The sequence below is a fragment of the Platalea leucorodia genome, assembly GCF_965183815.1.
Source record: "Platalea leucorodia genome assembly, chromosome: 3".
NCBI lineage: Eukaryota > Metazoa > Chordata > Aves > Pelecaniformes > Threskiornithidae > Platalea > Platalea leucorodia.
Window position 1 is genome coordinate 34,331,647 of NC_138825.1, and position 20,844 is coordinate 34,352,490.

Sequence of the window (20,844 nt, forward strand, 5' to 3'; positions counted from 1 at the left end):
GGATTGAAAAATGTCATAAGGCTTTTTTTACCCAAGCATTTCTGCCAAGTGCGTACAGGAAGTGGCTTTGGCAGTTGTATCCAAACAAGTAACTTCATTTCCTGGAATCTGCTTTTTTGCAAATGTGGACTTTAGGAAAGAAAGTGTAAAGAGGGATGTTAAGGGGTAGAGGAAAGATCACCCCTAAAAGCCTCTAAAAAAAAGTTTGCCCAAATTGTCAAACTCCATTTTTTCTAGATACAGTCACAATGGCGTCATAGAATTTATTTTTTCAAATTGATAGTTTCTTTGTATAATAAAAAGAATCTTAAAAATCTGTTGAGCCTAACTGTACATAATTACTGAAACTATTATCTTTACTAGGGTCCATTTCACAGTGGTCCATTTTATGTCTGGAAAAAAGGAGGCAGCGTTTAGTGTTTATTGGCAAGGCATAAAGTAGTTGAGATGATACAAGAGAATGTGTCGTATGACCACACAGGTTATAGAGGCCTATTAGCAACCTGAGGTTTAGTAAAGCTTCTATTTACTGCCACAAGAAACGAAAAAATGGGAAGGGAATAGATGTTGTCAGGTGTAATTTTCAGTTAAAAAGGAGACATGAGTTGATGTAACATTAAACATATTCTGCTAAAACTATGAAAACTTTATCTGGCTGGTTAGGTGCTATTTTTTATGCTATTGCAAATTCATCTTTTTCTATCCTAACTTGCTGGTTTTGAATCACGCTTTATTTTTTCCCTTTGCTTTTTTTCCTACGTTCTTAAAGTTGTTATCCTGACTATTTCAATAACAGTGCCTGCAACCTTCCTCACAGTGCTGGATAGCTGCCTATAATATAAGCACAGCCTTCATCTTCCTGTGCTCTTAATCTTAGGGTCAAATCATAGATCTTTTTCAGATGCTTGAAAAGCAGCAGTTCAAAAGCTGGTTTGTATCAAATGGTTTTTTAAAGGGTTATTGCAAATGAGGGGCTATTTCATAATTGCTAATAGGGAAAACAGTACATTAAAAAATGTAGTAGCAATGAGTCATACTGTGATGCATCAGATGGGAATCTTGAAAAAAAATACCATTTTTTTATAAATAATATTGTAAAATCCTAAAGTTAAAGTTAAAGAGGGGGAAAAGAAAAAAAAAAGGAAATACTTATGACAGAAGAAATCTTAGTGTCAGAAAAAATGCTACAAAGTTCACAGATAATGTAGAAATCAGAATATACCTTTTAATAATAGATTTAGTTGGGTACTAATAGAAAGACAATATATGAAACAACTTAGTATAGATGTTGATTTATGTAGAAGTTTTGTCAAGTCATTGAAGGTTCTTTTAGTGGATGAAGAGACAAGAAAAAATGCTTCGGAAGCAGTTCGATGCAATAATTAAAGCACGAGTAGAGATAAGCAAACATTTTGTATGCCTTTCCCAAATGGGTTGTGCTTGCTATATCATAAATGGCAGCTGCAGTAAATTTGTTTTGGGGTGGAAGCTTTGCCTTTCCCTTTTCATTTTTAGTACTTCTTTCACTATTTTATTCTTCATGTAATCATCTATTTTTTGGTTTTGTAATGTTCACTTTTTCATTACGTACTCAGAGAAACTTCAGACAGTTGTCTTGTTTGCAGTTGTGCCAACTGACTACTTGTGCCAGTCTTGTTATTCCTAAAGAAATGAAACTTCTTAGTAAGAATATTTTCTGAATAATGTATGAGCTTCTGTTAATTTTTGCCTTTGTGCATTTCTGATTTTTCACTGAATACTTGTGATAAAGTATATTGTCTGGCTGAGGTTGTTAGCTGACTTGGAATCTTATTTTTGTTGTTTGTCATATTTTTCCTTCATGTTCACTATTGTTTGCATGCTTCTACTGCTGTGTGGGTTTAAATTATAAATAAAACAATTCAGCTTTCCATTGCATTATAGAGGCAATACGTTGCATTGAATAAGATCTCAGACTGGGATGCAGGGCATCTGTTTTGTATTTCCCTTTGTATTATTTACTAAGTTTGTGAACTTATACAAGTGACCTCATCTCTCTGAACCAGTTTCCTCAACTGTAAAATAAATTAGAGTGGCTTATCTTTCTTGATCACTTTGAGATTTCATGTTCAAAGGCCATCTGTAAGTGCAAAATCTTGTTTTTCTAACATTGAGGAGCAGATGAAATGATTTGTGAAAGTAAGACAGTGAATTAGAAGCAGAAACCAATATAAAATCTTGGAAGTCTTGACTCTTCATTTTCAGTCAGTGTAACTGTTGCAACACAGCTCTTGAAATTACTTCTCTTTATTGATAGCTAATTTGTCTGGGAAGCTTTGTTGAAAATCTAGGTTATGTTTACTACTTTAAAATTCTAAGCAAGCATGGGTGAACATTTCTATTTATAGTATGTTTGATATTTATTGTAAACTCTAAGCGTAAGCTGCATACAAATGTATTTCATGCAAAGCCATCTCTACTTGCTCAGTAAAAGAAAGCGGAGTAAAGCACTCAGACTGAGCTGGGAAAATTCTGAGTGTTAAAATGATTGTATTTTTTATTTGAATCCTTTCTTCCGTAACACCTCCCCACTTTGATCACCTCTCTTTATGCCATTTACATCCAGCTTTAGGTATGGGGAGAAGTAATTCTAAATATTTCAGAAATCTCCTTTAATCCCTAAGTGTACAGAGAGATAGTGACATCAGTTTGAATAATGGCCAGGGTTTGGAAACAGAAGGAGAATGTCTCGGTTTTGTATCAGGAGTGTTAAAACAACTTTACATAAGGGAATTCTAGAAGAAAAAGTCAGAGTTCCGGCCAGACATCCTTTTGATTTTCAGCAGGTTTATTTAATTAACTAAAGCCTAATACAAGAGCTCATAGCAATAAGATACAGCACATTTAATATTGAAGTAAGCTTGTATGATAAGGAATTTCCATAATATATTGTCCCATTTTGATCTTAAGGAAAACAAGCAGTTTAAAGCCATCAAATAAACATAGTGTACTTGGCATTCAGGAAGAATTATGCTATTTTTCTACTGGTAGTCACTTATTTCAACAGATTTCCAAGGGGCAAAAACACTCTTAATTCTATGTCTTGACATAAGCAGATTTAGAGCTAAAGAGGTTATTGGTGCAAAAAATTATCTTTTGATCCTTTGCTGCATATTAATCATATGGTTGGTTACAAATTTTGGCTGAAATGGAATTGAAAGAAGTAGCTTTTCACAGTGGGAATTATGCCAATACAAAATGGAATTTCGCTCAAATACTTTATATGACATGATTTTTCTTTTTAAGTGAAGTTCCCTAATATAGCTACTGAGACCATTGAATTTTCACCAGAAAACCTCTGTTGTATGACGAGTCAGAGAGACAACAGGGGAGACTTGCCCCTGTGAGCAATCAGGTTTGCCATTAATATCACTGGGACAAGAATGTCATCAGTTTTGATTAAACCGAGAGTTTTTCGAATCACAGAAACAAAAGACAATAATTAAGATGCAGAAGAATGCAGATCATTTGGCTTTTTTTTTAGTTCTCAATTTTAATACAATAGACATGTATTAGACATCATAAGAATAATTACAGTTTTCCTTTTTTTATGTTCTGTGGAGACTATAGTCAGAATAACTAAAGCTGACAATAAATTAGTAGGAGCGGACTCCGTAGAGAACATTTTTAAGTGATGTGAAATGTGTGGCATGTTATTGTGCAGTTGCATGCACGTTTTATAAAAGAAAAATAATTTGTATTTTAAATAATGAAGGTTGCCTTCTAATATTAGAGATTTTTTTTTTTTTTTTACTTGTTCACTGTCAGGAAGGAGAAAGATTTTGCATCGCCATGCTTATCCATGCAGGCATGTACGTACGTTTGCTGTCTCTCTGATTTCTATGAATGTACTGGGGGGGGGGGGAAATGCCAGCACATGTTTATTTGCAAGATCAGGAATTTAGGTTCTAAATTAATTTACTTTCTATCATCCGTGTTGAGGATGGCAAAAAAATGTATAATCATGTAGTGTAGGTATCCATCTAATAGTAAGTGATCTGTAACCACTATAATCTTTCGTAGTTCATGGAATTTAAAAAATAGTATATATTTCTATAAATAGTCATCCTCCAATAAGACAAAAAGAGAAATGGTCAAGAAATTGCTAAAGATGCACTGATAGGTTTCTGGAAGACAAACGTTCTGTGAATTATTATAAGCGAATAGATGTTGCCAAATCCTGGGCTTTATTTTACCACACTGCAGTATCAAATTGCTCTCTGACTTTTATTTCATGGGGAATGGTTGCTGCACATAAAGACAAGGAATGATTGTTTTGCTAAATGTGGATATTTATTGTTATGGCAGCAGGACTTACTGTTAATGGGATAGACTACACCAACCCATAACTGCAGGGTAGAAGGCACTTCCTGCCTCTAGGGACAATTTAAGTTGGAAACTTAAAGATGGATCAAAACGTTGAATTAATTTTACCATGGTGAGGTTTCAGGGATTAAATTTGGACTTAATATGTACACTTTTGTTTCAAAATGATACTTGTAAACCCTGACATGATGATGATTATTTCTAATGTTTTCTCTGAGGACAGAAAATAATGTGAATAGCACAGATCTTTTGGTCAACTTAGCAGCAATTATGAGGTCTTAGCTGTCTCTGCCTATTCATTCTCCCTTTGGTAAGACAGAGAAATTCATTCACTGCAGCAGACCTGCCCTCAAAGAAGGTATCTTAATCGTTTCAGTGGCCCAATATCCATGGTGGGATTTCACCTGCAGAGTATGGGAGAGTGGGAATTAATTGTCCAGTCATTTTACAGTGCTCATATCTTTTTGACTCTAAGCTCAAAATAGAAAAGTTTCTTATCATTATGTAGTAGTTCCTTATTAAAATGCATTAAAGTTGTCAGGTGGAGAATTGATTTTTAATGGATATGTTCCTCTTTTGTTCCCCTTTATGTTCCTTCTCGATTCTGGGAGCAGTACTGTAGTTAGACATAAAAGGTGTTCCTCATTCATCATCCTGGCATGGATGTACCATGCCCCAAAATTGGATGTGCAAAGAGGTAAAGGTCCAGGTGAATCCTTGGATTGAAGGGAAGAGACTTTGAGGTCTGACTGCAAAGGGTTAGACATACTATGTAGTAAAGAATAATCCATTTTTAACTATTTGAAGATGACATGACTGGCAGTGGGGAGCTCTCACATTCAGTCTTATTAATTTAAAACCTAGAGATATCTCTATATTTGAGTGGATATTTTCACAATAATATTGGAAATCAAAGATTGTATTTCAGGTGAGGTTTTTTGTTTGTTTGTTTTGTGTAATGCAAATTCTTTTATCTTTTTTTGTAGTGATGCACTTCAAAATGCATAGCAGTGAAGTTTGGGAAAATGACAGACAGAAATTGCACCAATGCTAAATTAAAACTAAGTTTCCAGGCTCATCAGGTGATAGTACTAGTTGGGGAACTTAACATTCCTGTTTTAAATTACATCTTCAATTTAAAACAGAGAGAGTTTTAAGTATTGCTTCTAAATCAGATGGGTTGTTAGAATCATATTGGTTGTTTTTTTCCAAATGTTTCTCAGTCTTCTGTGAGAAGTGCCTGTGCCAAGAGGAATAAACAAAGATATTTGCTTGAATTCCAGAAATATTTCTGGAATATTAATGAAATTTCTCAAGCATTTTTTATTTCCTTCAAGCAATCTAATCTAGAGACACCACAAAAACATAATTGTTACCACATATGACTTTTATTGTTGAGATAAGCAATGAGGTTTTTGCTTGTATAATTTTGTGTTTATACATTTGTCCTTATACATAGGAAGTCCCAAATTTATCACACACAAGTTTTTAGAGGCCTTTAGCCGATACATAGGATTGGGTGGTGCAATACTAATTTTCATTGATCCTGATAACACTTTAGCCCAACTTCCTTCCATCCTCCTTCACTCAAACATGCACAAACACTTAGGTGTTGGTTTGGTTTGGATTTTTTTTTATTAACTCAGTTTTTTGAACTGCACTGAAACAGGAAGTTACACATTTTTAGTATTCAATTTGTTATATAACACTAAGAAAAGAATACATCCACATAGTTAACTTTTTGCAGTTGTCCTGTGGCTTTATAATGACAATTTAATTGCTGTTGTTGTGAAATTGCCAGAGCAAAAGTACTGTCATACCTAAAGTAATTAAAGAGGGATATCAGTGAATATAATCAGATGATAGGAACTCTGCTGTCACATTAGGAACTTAGAAGCATGTAAGTAGATATTCAGTTAGAATAATTAATGTCTTATTAATTTATAACCAGAAAGAAAAATCACTCACAAGCGCTTAGCTGTCATAGAGTGTGTTGTCCATTCTATTTTTGGTGATAAAAGCAGTATTTCCATTCAGTATACATGGTTGTTTCTCTGCATAGGTTGATATATTAGTAGAGTCTGATTGCATTTTTATTAAAATGCAACTTTTCAAAGTTTTCTGTAAGCTAATATGTAAAGAAAGCCACAGATCTATTTTAGAATTTCTTGAGCCTGAGCTGTATTAAAAGAATGGCAAAAGAAGCATACAGCTGGAGTTTATGTCTCTACCATGCAGTCGCACTTACGTCTAACACATGGCTCCTTCTCACCAGCCTTCCTTGAGGTTATTATACATACAGCTCCTTTTCCAACTGAGGTTACTGTCCCTGGCTGTTCATAATTGCCAGACTTCCTGTCCTATCCACCTATCTGGGCTTTTTACTAGATAAGCAAAGACTTGCTATTTGAAATAAATTGATAAATTTTGACTGAAACAAGTTAGGGAGTAGTCACATGAACAATTTTGCTAGCCAGTGTGGAAGAGGAGTGGAGATGAATGGCTGGAAAGTTTTATCAGAACCTTTTCTTCTGTGAAATCACAAAAGCAAAATTCTTCAGCAAGCTCAAAATGAAAGTGTGATATATGTCCATGGTTGGAGTTCCCATGTAGCAAGGATATTTTTATGCATTAAAAAGTTATGACAAAAAATACAGGAGTTTCGGGTTTTTTGGTTTGGTTTTGGTTTTTTTTTGGTGGTACAGACCTCCAAAAGGATCATTCTGCAGGAAGGAATACATGATTTTGTGGATTACAGTAGGCAAAATGAGATGAAATCAAATAGCACTAACTGCAAAGTCATGAGCTTAGGATCTAATGAAAGAGCTGTTGCTTATTAGCTCAATTAACAAGTCATGGGAAAGATCTCATTTAGAATGTCGTGTTTACATCTAACCACTTTGGATTAAATAAAGAAACTGAGTCAATAGCTGAAAAGAGCCTTTTTAAGAAAATGGAAGTTGTTTTAAAACAGGACCTTTATGAAACCTTTACTTTTTTTAATGAAAGTTGCAGGGAAATGTAATTATGAATTATGAAACTATTTGGAGTAAAGATCAAGCAGAGAGAAATTATATGTGGTAAATGATAGCAATGATTACAAAATATCAAATTGATGTGAAGTGGCAATGAATACTATGAGACAATAAATTAGAAGGTTTGTAACCATCACAGGTGAAAAATTTGGAAGCAGCTTTCCAAGCAGGATAATGGAAGTGAGAAATTAAAATTTGTTGTGTTATCAAATTGTAAAAAGAATTGTAAGGTAGGAAAGAAATGATCTTGCAGTTAGAAATTAGGCTGGGGGTATGAAAATTTTAGGGCTCAACTTGCTGTTGTCTCTGAGAGGATGTTGAAGATCTGATTACTGTTTCTTGATTTGCTTAGCAGAGTGCCACTTCCCCTTGGTGAAGACATGCTGACTACTTCTGATGATTTTCTTGTCCTTCATGTGCCTGGAAATGGTTTCCAGGATTAGTTGCTCCATCACCTTCCCAGAGATTGAGGTGACACTGACTGTCCTGTAGTTCCCTGGGTCCTTCTTGCCCTTCTTAAAGACAGGTGTGATACTTACTTTAGTCTTTGGACACTTCTCCCAGTCACCTTGATTGATCAAAGATTATCAAGAATGGCCTCACAATAATATCATCCAGCTTCCTCAGCACTCGCAGATGCATCCCATCAGGACCCACCGACTTATGTGTGTCCCATTTGCTTAAGTATTCCTTGACCTGATCCTCTTCCATGAAGGGTATATCTTCCTTAATACAGACTTTCCCCTTGGTCTCTGGGGCCTGGGATAACTGAAGGCTGGTCTTGCTAGTAAAGACTGAGGCAAAGAAAGCATTAAGTACTGCAGCCTTTTCCATGTCCTGTGTAATTAGGTCCCCCGCCTCTTTCAGCAGGGGACCCACGTTTTCCCTAGCCTTCATTTTGTCACCTAAGTACGTATAGAAGCCCTTCTTGTTGTCTTTGACATTAAGCCATTTTTTCCATGTTGCACTTTATGTAACCCAGTACAAGAATGCAACAGTTAAACATCAACATAAGATCAGTACATATGTCTAATATACAGCTCACATAAAATCAACGTGAATATCCAGTGCCACTGTAAACAACCAATGGCTTCAGTCTTGGCAGGCAAAAGAATTTTAATAAAAACAAAGGGAAGATACCTTATTCTTTGCTTCTCCCTACAAAATCAAATTACTGGGGATGGAAATTATCTATTACTATTGCAAAAGGTCTTGATATAGGTGCATTTTGGTATCCTAGAAATTTGATCAGCTGTTTCTATATTTTTTGTTACAAGGACTGTTACTGCTTAAAATCTTTTCCATTTTGACGAATTTATCAGTATTTCCATAGAGCCAGGATTTCTCCTGTTGCAAACAATGATTGCTCATGGCTATAACTCAAAACCATGTGAACTTAAGTAAACTTTCTATGGTATATTAAGAATGTTCAAGTTAAAATTTGTCTTTCTGCTGAAGAAATCTGTTTCTGAGGGTTTTATTCTTAGAATATTAAAAGTAAATAGTATTAATGTGTTACGTAATTTCATTTTTAAAAATGTAATGTGCATGCTATCTGTCATTATTGTCAGCAAAAATGGATTTGAATCCTCAGCTATTTGTTTTACTTTATCCTATTTTTAGTGAGTAGTAGGATTTTGGTAAAACTAACTGAAATAAAGCTATAATTTGCATTTTTAATAAAGCATTTTGATGAATGCCTGTATTAAAAATGTTTTATTAAAAATGCAAATTAGAGTTTTATTTAAACCTCCTCAGTCTTCTAGACTATGCTAACACTGATTCAGAAGGCAAGTACACTTATACTTTTGTTTGGCAAAACTGGTTTAAAAAAAGGATGTATCTAGCATTCAGAATTTTTTTTTTTTTTTTTTTTTACAGTGTACAAAGGTCTAGTGTTTCCTTTACAATTCAGTCCTTCAAGATAGGGTTGTTTGTTTGTTTGTTTTTTGCATTCAAAATAAAATAGACATAGTCAAAAGTGTTTTGAAAAGAAGTAAAAAGCCTTTAACAGCTGAGGAAAGTCCAAGTTTTAGCTAAAGGTAGCTAAGAGTTTTGTAAGAGCAGTTTGATAAAGTTTTGAAAAGCTGAAGTGAAAATTCAGGAAAGAAGTTAGCCAGTTTGTTTTTATGTATGAGTCCGGGTCCCATTGTTATCTCCTTTTTTACTTTGGCTCCTATTTCAAAACCATTACAGATAAAAATGGGAAATATATATATATATATATATTACAGGTACTGGTAATAACTGTTCTCTTTCTGCATGCACTACCAGCTACTTAGGCATACTACAATGCACTCATCGTGTAACACAAGAGGCACAATGTGCTTAATTCCATAGAGAATCCAACAACTTATGGTCATGGTAGGTGTTCAAGAGCATGCAGGCACCTGAGCAAAGTTACACAGGTGTTCTCTAAACTTCTGCTGCTGTATGTGCACAGGACTCCCATTTTGACTATGTTGAACTCCTGGAGCTTGTGACATGCCTAGAAGCCCTCAGTTCTGAGAAGATTAGTTAAAACTCCTGAAGGCTCAATTTTGTGTGTATATTTAGAGTACAGGTAGTATACATTGACCACTTTGACCACTGTTATTTAAAACATCAGCAATGACATGAGAAAGAGGGGATGCTGTCTGTAATGTAGCAGTTACAGGACTTGTTCAGGAAGGGAGAAAATGCTTCTTCAGTAGCTGAGTGCTTGAAATTTAGCGTGGTCATTGCTGAGGAATAACATGTCTAATTACTTTTAAAAATCTGGACATTAGCACGCAATAGACTACCCTGTTCATTCTCAGAGGCAAACTCCAATAAAGATTCAACATAGCAAGAATCAAAGTTCATTTTTTTACAATAAAGTTTCACTCATTTCTTAATTGTTAATTTTCAGCTGCCAAAAGGAATAAGCAACGGTATTGGTAAAGCTCATTCATCTTGAATGTAAATAGATACATTCATTTAGACAGCAAATTTTAAAATTAGCTAAGCTAGGTTGTTGACTGGTGAGAAGAGATAGCTTACCATGGAGTGTATCTCATGGTTTCTTCTCTCAACTCTCTACCTTAGCATACCTCATTCTTTTGATGCTGGAGTTCCTGCTGAAAAAAAAAAAAAAGACCAGTTTCTCATGAAGTGGCTCCTGCACTCCTGTAGTTATAGCCTGAAATATTAAGATAGCCCTAAGCTGGTACTAATTGATGGTGTACCCACCACAGACATTTTTTTCTTGTCTACCTAAGATATAGTGCATACAGACTTCTCCTTCAGAAAACCTCAGTATCTTAATAAAGAATAAAGCTAAAATGTAATATGAAATTAAAAGTACAGTAAGTTTCCAAAACCAGATTGATGTTTATAACAAGTCATTTTTCCTCTGCTAAACTGCTCTGAAAATGAAATATGCCTCTTTTGTGGTTTATGTTGTTACCGGCAAGATTGGTGGTGGAGACAATTCTCCGGGCACCAAAAATACATGCAGATCTTTACAGATGTCCCTAACAAAAAACTTCACTTGCATTTGGTCCAAGCTGTCATGACGCCATTGATGTAGGCTGTCATTTGGTAGAGCTCCTAAAATATTCTTATCCCACCATTCAGGGCCATTTTTCTAAAATTGAGAAAGATCTATGGAAAAGGAGAATTTAAATACTGTATCTATCACTCAAAAAGGCGTAGAACATGTAAATAAGGCAAATTTTGTTTATAGTATTCTATCTCTTTTTAAACATGTTGGTCTAGTTGAAAAAGGCAGACAAGTTTTTGAACATAAAAGCCCTTTTTCAGGTCTAAAACAACAGGCAACATGGCAAATACATGAAGGATGTCAAAACACATACATCTAATTTGCAATTACTCAGTCTTAACTGAGGTCTTCATCTTAAGTACTGTAGTCTAATTTAAAGTTGATAGGTGACTCAAGTGCCTAATGTATTGGACCTTATATTTAGTAAGATTTTTACAACTGCATCAACTGCTGAAGGGAATAGATTTAGACTCCTACAAAGAGAGGGAAATGCACAGTCTATTTCTAACATCCAGCGTTTAATGTAAACTGCAAAATGGAGTGTAAAAGATATATGTCCTCTTTTATGAGAAGTTATCTGAAATGTGTGATTCTGGCATAGGCAAAAGTGAATCTTATTTGTTTAGAAGTGGCATCACCGTTGGGTGGGTCTCCTAAAGTTCTTGTGGGTTTGACTTCATATTTTCCTTCGTATTCACCCCCTGAGCTTCTGCCAAGCCTAGCGTGCTTCATTTCAGGCTCTTTGTACCTACTAATTAAGGTCTTTCAATGTGTGTATGTATTATACAATCAAATATGATCTCACAGGCAGCTTTAAAGAAGTCAATGGTTGCAAATAGTAGCTGAAAATTATTTTTTTCTCTTTTGAGACATACAAGCTGTCGTTCATGAAATGTAAAACTGTAAAACATTTCTGCAATAATGTTGGTATCAGAACATGAGAAAAACTTGGTTGTATCAATAGATACACTACTTCATTCCTTACTGCTGGTATTTGCAAACATTCATGCTAAGTAGCCTCTAACTGTGCCCTCAGCTCCTCTGCTCCCGTTTTGAATTTAATAACACTGCTGTCTATAGGGCTTTTTAAAGAAAATGTAAAAGCATAACTAGGTAACATAAAAGTAGGCACACTGTAAATCATTAACGCTAGTGCAGATATTCTACAGCATCTTGAAGCCATGTAATGTAATCTGAGAAATTATTAGAATCCATAACTGACAGAAACGGAGTCAGACCAAAACAGTCCTGTTAACTGAGTCTAGCACATCCTAGGAAAATACGAACTCTGAAGGTGATGATGGTATATTAAGTTGCTATTAGCAGTTTCCTTTTGTCCTGTAATTCTCACTGGCATTGTGCTTTGCAATGTTTGACAGGTAGACAAACTAGTATACTAATTTTCCAGAAGAGGAAAATGAGAGAAAGAGATTTCAATAGTTTCAATCTTGTCACATTGAGATCACTCTAAGGTTCAATCTAGTATCAGACTTACCACATGTCAGTAAGGAACCTAAAATTTCATTTCTGGCTATCATTAGGCACTAAAGTTCAAGTGGCTTTTGTTGGAAAAGTAGAGCTAGTAAAAACAGAGCTGGGTCAATATGAAAAATATTTTTCTTACCTGTACTGTTACCTGAGATTTCTTAAAACAAGGAAACTGGAGAAAGTCAACGTGATTAAATTCAGCTGTCATATCCCATTTGGAGTTTTGTTGTTGTTCTGTGGTCTTGGACAGTCTTAAAATGGTCAATTTCATCTGTTTTTAAATGAAGTTTATACTTCATTTAACCTTTGTTTTTGAAATACAGTTCAATATTTGCCTTACTACTCCTGCAGAGGAATATTAATTAATGTAAAAACCTACTCCTAATGGCATTCTTGTAAGTGGTTGGGGTTTTTTGGTTTTGTTTTTTGTTTTTGTTTTTTTAAACATTCCAGTTGAACTTTATAAAAATTGACTTTTAAAAAGTTGACATTGTATATAAAATTTCATATTTGTTCTTTTATTTTAGTAATCTTAAAGCAATCCGAGTTTTAGTGATCACATATCCTCTATCAATATTCATTGCAGTAGAAATGGTACTTGTCTTTGATTTGTGTCCGACATCTCCTGTAAAAGTTTGTTCTTTGCTGTTAGGCATTTGCAGTGTTTAATTTAGTGGTGATTCCTCTTCTGTTTATAAATTATTTCAACATATATGGAACAGTTTGTCTTGTCAATCAATTAATTTTATGTGGATAAAATTATGTCTAGGTAAATAACCCATGCACCAATTAACTCAAGGGCTTGCACAGTAGAAATTTTCACTTGTGGAGTGCAGTCTGACCTGCCCAGATCAATGTTCAGTACCACAATAAACATGCTCATAATCTCAAGAAACTATTCATTTTACCCTCTTCCTCCCCTGTGAATTAGCAAAGAAAGTCCAGAGCCAGAGAAATTAAATTATGCCAATGTTTTAGTTAGTTCATTGAGTCTGAATATTCTGGTTTTCCTTCGAGGCTTTGAACTTTCCCAAATGTTTTGCAGTTCAACACTGCAGGGGTATCATGAGTGTGCTGGTTTTGGCTGGGATAGAGTTAATTTTCTTCATAGGAGCTAGTACGGGGCTATGTTTTGGATTTGTGCTAGAAACAGTGTTGATAACACAAAGATGTTTTCATTACTGCTGAGCAGTGCTTACACAGCGTCAAGGCCTTTCCTGCTTCTCACCCCACCCCACCAGCGAGCAGGCTGGGGGTGCACAAGAAGCTGGGAGGGGACACAGCTGGGACAGCTGACCCCAACTGACTAAAGGGCTATTCCACACCATATCACGTCATGCTCAGCATATAAAGCTGGGGGAAGAAAAAGGAAGCAGGGACATTCAGAGTTATGGCATTTTGTCTTCCCAGGTAACCATTATGCATGATGGAGCCCTGCTTTCCTGGATATGGCTGAACACCTGCCTGCCGATGGGAAGCAGTGAAGGAATTCTTGTTTTGCTTTGCTTGCATGCATGGCTTTTGCTTTACCTATTAAATGGTCTTTATCTCAACCCACAAGTTTTCTCATTTTTACCCTTCTGATTCTCTCCCCCATCTCACCAAGGGGGAGTGAGTGAGTGGCTGTGTGGTGCTTAGCTGCTGGCTGGGGTTAAACAATGACAGTGAGCAACCTTGTTTTATGTCCTTCCCATTTTCGAATTGCAGTCTAATGAAGGTAGCCATATGTAATACATATGCTTTCCGTGAAGAATTTAGCTGAGCTTTACAGTGGGAAAGTATTTGTTGTATATTGGTCTTGGGTTTGTTTTCCTATTTTTAAGTATTTATTCTTTGTTGATTCATTATTCCCAAGCTCTGTTACATCTACATTTTTCTATTCTGAACAGATGGCTCTGATATCTTGAGGCATCCTGGTAAAGATGTAATGAATTATGCTTACATGCAAACACTTCTAATACCTTAGTTGTATTACAAAATCTTACCAAATAATTTGTCTTTAGTTTAGTTTGGAAGTGTCCACAGTTCCCTTTTTATTATTTGATAATAAGTGGAAATACATAATAGCACGAACATGTTGACAGTCTTCATAAGCATGAAGACTCACAATTCATACCAGCTGCCCTCCTGAAATTGTTCAGACAACCCTCACTTGCTTGAGAGCTTTCCTTGAGCCAAGGGGACTTTCTGCTCCTATTGATTTCAGTGGAAGCGTTGGCAATTCTTGTCCAATAGAGCACTTAGTAGGAATGGAAAGTCAAAGTCTTCTACTGTGAAAATGTAGTTTCTGCAAAACAGATATGTGGGCAGATATGTGGACAGATGCCTTTCTCATCAGAATACATGGTCTGAACAGCTATTCCCAAGAGTTTGCTTTTGTTAACAGTCTTAATGTTCCTCCCTCAGAACAGCTCAGCTTGCAATCTTAATTCTTCTCTCCTGGAGAGTTGTTTCCAGTTCCTTTTGCAGGTTAAACTGGCTGCCTCCAGCATGAGGGCTGTTAGAACCCCCCTGGAGTTCTCATACCAGGACCAAAATCTCGTTACAAGGTGGGGTTGTGAGGAGACACTGTGATTCTGCTTTCTGACAGAGAAGATACCGATTTTGTGCTATTGTTTGATAAATTTTACCAGACTTAACTGAAGAGCAATGTAAATGTTTTCTGTGGGTTTCATGCATTAAACTTTACGAAGGTCTTTTCCCTCTGAGCAATAAACCCTTTTTCAACAAACAAACCAAAAAATAGTAGGTGGCCAGACTCAGCACTCTGGAAGTGCCATTTCCAGTCTTGAAATCTTCATGAAAAAACACTAAAATAAAGTCCTTAAAAATTGTCCAGTATTTATATACTGGGATCACTAAAGCAAGCTGCAATAGGATTTGTGGGTATTGGATACATTTAAAAATCAGCATGGTTATTTAAATATGTACAACCATGTTTGATCGCTTGTGGCAAGAAAATAAGGTCTAAGTTTATACACTTGCATGCTCTTACCTACTCAGATATAGTCCTTGAGTAATCACAGTGGATACCATTTAACTTAAAAATAGTATTCAGCCCTATAATTTCTCTGCTGGCAGTTGAGCCTCCAGTGCCGCACTATACCCTACACATTACTTTAACTTATTTTCCTAGTTAAAGTTTGTGAGGCACTAAACAGTTGTTGTTTGGGATGGCTGTAAATAGCGTTTGTATATATAATGGCATAGAATAAATGATCTCTAAACTAGTTAGTGATAGAATAGGGTGCATAATATCTGCCAGGAGCTTTGCTGATATGCAGGCTTCCACATGCTGTAGGCGTACAACTGAGTCTTGAAATTGCTTTGATCTTTTCATGTCACCTCAAAAAGTAATCAGCCACATCCAAAACCCTTATCACATTTTCGCTCAGTGCATTTTGAGTTATTACTGATTTCAAGAGTTTAGCCCATTATCAATACTACAGCAAGCTTTCTATTTCTTGGTCATTTCAGATCTTGTTGCTCTAGTTCAGAGCTTGTGAGTCATCATTGTCATTCTGTGTTCTGACTTACCCAAGTTCAGTGGGACAGCAGTAATTTTCACATTTTAAGAGAGGAACCTATTGAACCGAAACTTTTTGTTTAATGTGAAAGTTGGTGGAGTGCACTGGATAGGATTACAGACTGAAATCAGACCTTCAATGAGAACATTCTTAAGCATTCAAATTTAGAATGTGGATCAAACCTGAATTTTCCCAAAATTTCAGCTGTTTGAATTTGCTGTAAATATTGATGAGTTTGCTGTAAATTTCACATTCTGAGTTGGACGTTTTTGTGAGTGTTTTAAAATTAAAGCCAATTTACACAACCTATCAGGAAAGGTATAATTAAAATAAGTTGATACAAAATTTATCACTTTTTAATGCAACCCTGTCACCTGGCGTTTCATGAACGTGATTGCAGGAAAATTTTATGCTTTTTCCGATGATCCGAGTTATTTTTATGGTAATGATTATTCCAGTTCACGTTGTAATGACTTGATGACATGTGTTTCCTGGTTCTCATCCTGTAGGATATGATGATTCTTCCTTAGATAAGAATTTGCAAATATTTATTTTGTAACACTATGCCACAGTATTAAAGAGGGAGAGGAGAAATTGCTTGGCCTGTAAGAGTAAAAGAAATTGTTTTCTGCAAGTCTAACAGTTTTAGCTGAACTGTTCAACTACCTTGCCAAAATCGTGTTATCATCAATGGTTTCTTCTCTCAATTCTGCTTTTATTCATATCAGGCATATATTGCTATACCTAGGTTTCAATTTACAGCTAAAGAAAAATAGAAATTCAATAGCACCTTGTTTTAAAAGAACATATAGCTTATTTGTTTGAATTAGGCCCAGGAGAAACAGCATGCCAATAATGTTAGTGCACCTTTGCACTTGGAGGCCATTTGAAAGAAGGTGAAGCTACTTTATGAGATTATAGATTATTGAAGGAAAGGTGAACAGCATGATTGAAGATACAACATCAACTATGGAGAAGGAATAATCTTCATTACCGTGCAGAATGAAAACACAACCACTCCATCAAGCTTCCAATGCTTCTTGCAGTCTTTTACTAGTATTAACGTTGCTATATTCCCTTGTTATCATCCTAAATGTCTGTCATTACCCACAGGCTGCAACGTTCTTCTGTAGCTATTTCATGCTCATGTTATGCTGAGGTACAATCTTAATGGTCCTTTTTAAGCTCCTTGCCTTAGATACCTTCTTCAGAATGTGATTGTTTACTACTTCATATATTTCTGTATTTTCTTAAAATGGACTGTATAAAACAGAAAATTTCCCCTTCCCAAGAGTTCTGGGGATCTATTTTCGTGTGCTTTGTTTGGCTGTACAAATCTGCTGCCTCCTAATGTAGCACTGGAAAATGATTATAAGATTACCTTTAATTTTGGTTGATGCATTTCTGCCAGGCAGAAGCAATAATCAGTGTAATAGTTTTGTTTTCCAAACTTACTTCTACTGTTTTTACTTCTACTGTCAAAGGCAGCACATTGCCAGAAGAGTTAAATATTTTACATTGCAGTGTTACATATGAGTAAGGGTGTTTTGTTGTTTATTTTAGGCTCGGCCATGAATTTCATCCAGGGTTACTGCAGTTAATAGAAACTTTTTCTGCAACAAAAGCAATTCTAGAGGGTCAATTCAGGTTGCATATTAAAATTAGTGCTAGTGATGGGATGAATGTGCTATAAAATTCTGCTTGCAAAGCTGTTTGTTTTTCTTCAAGGCAAGCATGAAACATGAACGTTATATTCTCAGGCCATCATCACAGAAAAATATATTTTCCTAAATCCTCTCCCTCCTTTGGATCACACAGCAGTAAAGACTGCGCTGTATCTTTCTTCGATTTTCTTATTCAAAAAGGGTGGAGCATTTCTGTGTGCTTTGCCATTCAAACATTCCTGGTGGTTCTATTTTCAACTCAAAATTTTTAAATTAGTAACAGATGTGCTGATTATTTTGACTGAAACAGAGGGCAAATTTTTCTACTATATTTTGAATAAAGTTTTTTTAAGCTTTACTGATTATTGAACCCTGAATGCTAGTTTTTGTTACCAGCCTTCACTCCAAACAATATCTTACACCACAGAAATCTCACTGAAGTCGGTGGGGAGTAATCCTGATCTTATAAGTATGATGAGGAGCAGCAGAACATATTTGGAGTGGCTATAAAATGCAGCTTACAGAGCTAGAACCCAATAAGGTGTAGCATCCCAGTATTGCATATCCCAACCTGTTTAGGTATGTTTTGTTAATGTTTCATCCCCACTTACACCAAACTTGCAAAGCAGGTAGCCCAGAAAATAATTGGCATACATATGTTATTGGTAATGCTGGTCCATTGGCACAAAACGTATAGAAAACTCTTGCACAGCAGAACTCCCAGGAAACTTTATAGCTCTTGTGCACAATGGATTTGGGGGTCTTGATAGCTCTGAAGCAGGAAGGAAGGCCTGTAAGTAGGGTAGAAGAAAGACTCTAGAGTCAAAAAAAAAACTAAGGAGAATCAAATTCCAATTTAAGGAATATCATTTTGAGGTTTAAGTTGCAACCATGAGGTTGAATTAGAGGTGGAGCTATTTTGCATTTTTCACACAGTTTGAGTGTGAGATTCCTCCCCCTTTCTGCTCCTGAACTATCTTCATTACCGTAATTTATTTAAGTGCAAGCCTCATCCTTTCTCCTTGCTTATTTATTGAAGTATATGTCCTCGTGATAACACAGATGCTGGTGTAATCTTTCATTCTCCTTAAGCCTTTAAATTTTTTTGTTAATGACAAAACAGATGCATGATTTCTTACCTGGATCTGTAGATCATCTAGCAATGAGAACTGATAAATAATACAGACTGTAATACTTTTCTGTAGTGATTTTTAAAAAGATTTGAAGGCCAAATAGGTCTTGACCTTCTGGCGCACAAAAGGAAACAAACACCGTGTTAAAAATGTAAAAGGCAGGAACCAACCATTTTTGTAGGTACAATACCTGCTTCACTTAAAAGGAGATGAAAAACATTCACTAAGGAGGATGAAACTTATACATCATTAAAAGAAGCCTGAATTTTTTTCTTCCAAGAATACTGAAAATATTTAAGGTGTGTTTAGGGGCCAATATGAAACAGCGATGAAAGAAATACAGAAGCAAATTGGAGTTTGCTATTGTGAAAATACCTCTGGCTCACACTTAAGAATATTTCACATATTTTAAATTTTCAAAGTTTGGTTTTACTTATGAACATTTTACGTTGTCGTGAGAAATTATGCAGCCCAAGCATTCAGACTTCAGAGAAGTAAAGTTAAATGAAATTAATTTGTGGGATAAGAGAAATCTTTTGTCAAAAATGCTTTCCCATTGGTGGAACACTGAACTTAGTCTTCTGGGTGCTTTAAGACGCCTGGGCTGACTTGCTATATTTGTCTAAATAGGAGTTAAATAAATACAAAATATCTGTCTTTTGATGACTCTGAAGTAGTTCCTTGTTTTTTTTTTCTTGGGGCAGGAGGAAAGATGTCACTTGGATGTCAGGAAGCTTTTGAAGTTTTCAAGCAGGACCATGCTGACAGTATAACCATTGAGGACAGCAAGCAGCTTCTAAAACAGAGGTGAGTGTCACAGCAAGATACAGCTGGAGGCAGACATCTGAGAGTTCATTATGAGTCTGGGTAGGAATGTGTAATTTTACACCAGACATCCCAGGCTTCTATTGAGAACTTGGTACAGAAACTTCACCGTTTCTTACTGGGGATATTTCGTATACAGAAGGCATTGAGTAGTGACAGAATAAAAGTCTGGATAGAGTATGAAAGTGGCATGAGGAATCTTAGTGCATCTTTACTCTGGTTTTATTCATCTTATCTTCATAGCCATGTTAAAGCAATGTGGTAAATGGCATTCATGATCATGAATTATCTACAGGAAGTAAGATCCATGTGACTGAATCAATTACTGCAATTTCCATTGTCAAAAATGCTTTACTGGCTTTGGCACTGAGTTGGACAGTAAGCTAGGAGATGTTTAACATATGCTTTTGTCTGTTGTTCCTAACTTGTTTGCCAAGTGATTTTAGTTTCTCTCTGCCAGTTTTGCACTCAAAAACAGAAATAATACTTTCATCCCTCACATTTGTTGTTAATGCTTGCAAAACACTTCAAAATCATCTGGTGAAGATGGTGAGAATGGCAAAACATTGAAAACATGAATTTTCATAAAGCAGATGTTAAACATCTCAGAAATTAAGCCACCAACACTTGTCCATGTTGATTGGACAACAGTACTGTTTCAGTGTCAGTTTTTCAAGTGTTAACCCTCCTTGTACTGCAAGAGAAATACAAGGTTTTGAGATTAGAGATGCCAAAAGCAGATCTCTCAGTCTACCCTTGTAACTAACATTTCCCCTAACAGCTTTTTTTTTTCACTTTTTCCTTTTTTTTTTTTTTGTCCTGGGGTTTTCTCCTTCTCCAGGTTTCACCTGCTTTCTTCTGCTTTCTTAATAACACAATTTTCCACTTAATAGGCATGAAAGACATTGTTTTCAGGGTCACTGAGTCTTACACTCATTTACTTCAGTGAAATTGAGGTAAGAAATGATCTCCACATCTCTGTGACTTACTGAAGATCTTGCTATTTATCACTTTTCTGAACTGGTTAACTTTCTACCTGGGTCTATAACTTAGCCACAGGGACACAAATTGCCAAGGTATTAGATGTATGTAAGAATTTATCCATGTAAATTGGATGTTTAGTAATGCCTTTCTTCTGATCAATATATCAGATGATGCCACATCACTGCATCATCACTGCATAAATGATTACACTGCAATCATTTCTGGCATTGGTGTCTATTAAGCAGAACAATTCATGGTCACAGCCTGATAATGGGAGCAATACAGTTCTGAGCCATGCCC

General features: G+C 35.7%; 1 protein-coding gene across 1 annotated transcript in view; it reads left to right on the forward strand.

Annotated features, from left to right (window-relative positions):
• The window catches only part of KIF6 (kinesin family member 6), a gene marked incomplete at its 5' end in the record, with an annotated part of 170,119 nt that overhangs the window by 94,729 nt on the left and 54,546 nt on the right, over positions 1–20,844 (forward strand). Inside the window, one exon of the mRNA XM_082306226.1 lies at positions 19,413–19,542. Coding sequence (XP_082162352.1) covers positions 19,413–19,542 — 130 coding nt within the window. The remainder of the gene's footprint in view (positions 1–19,412; positions 19,543–20,844) is intronic.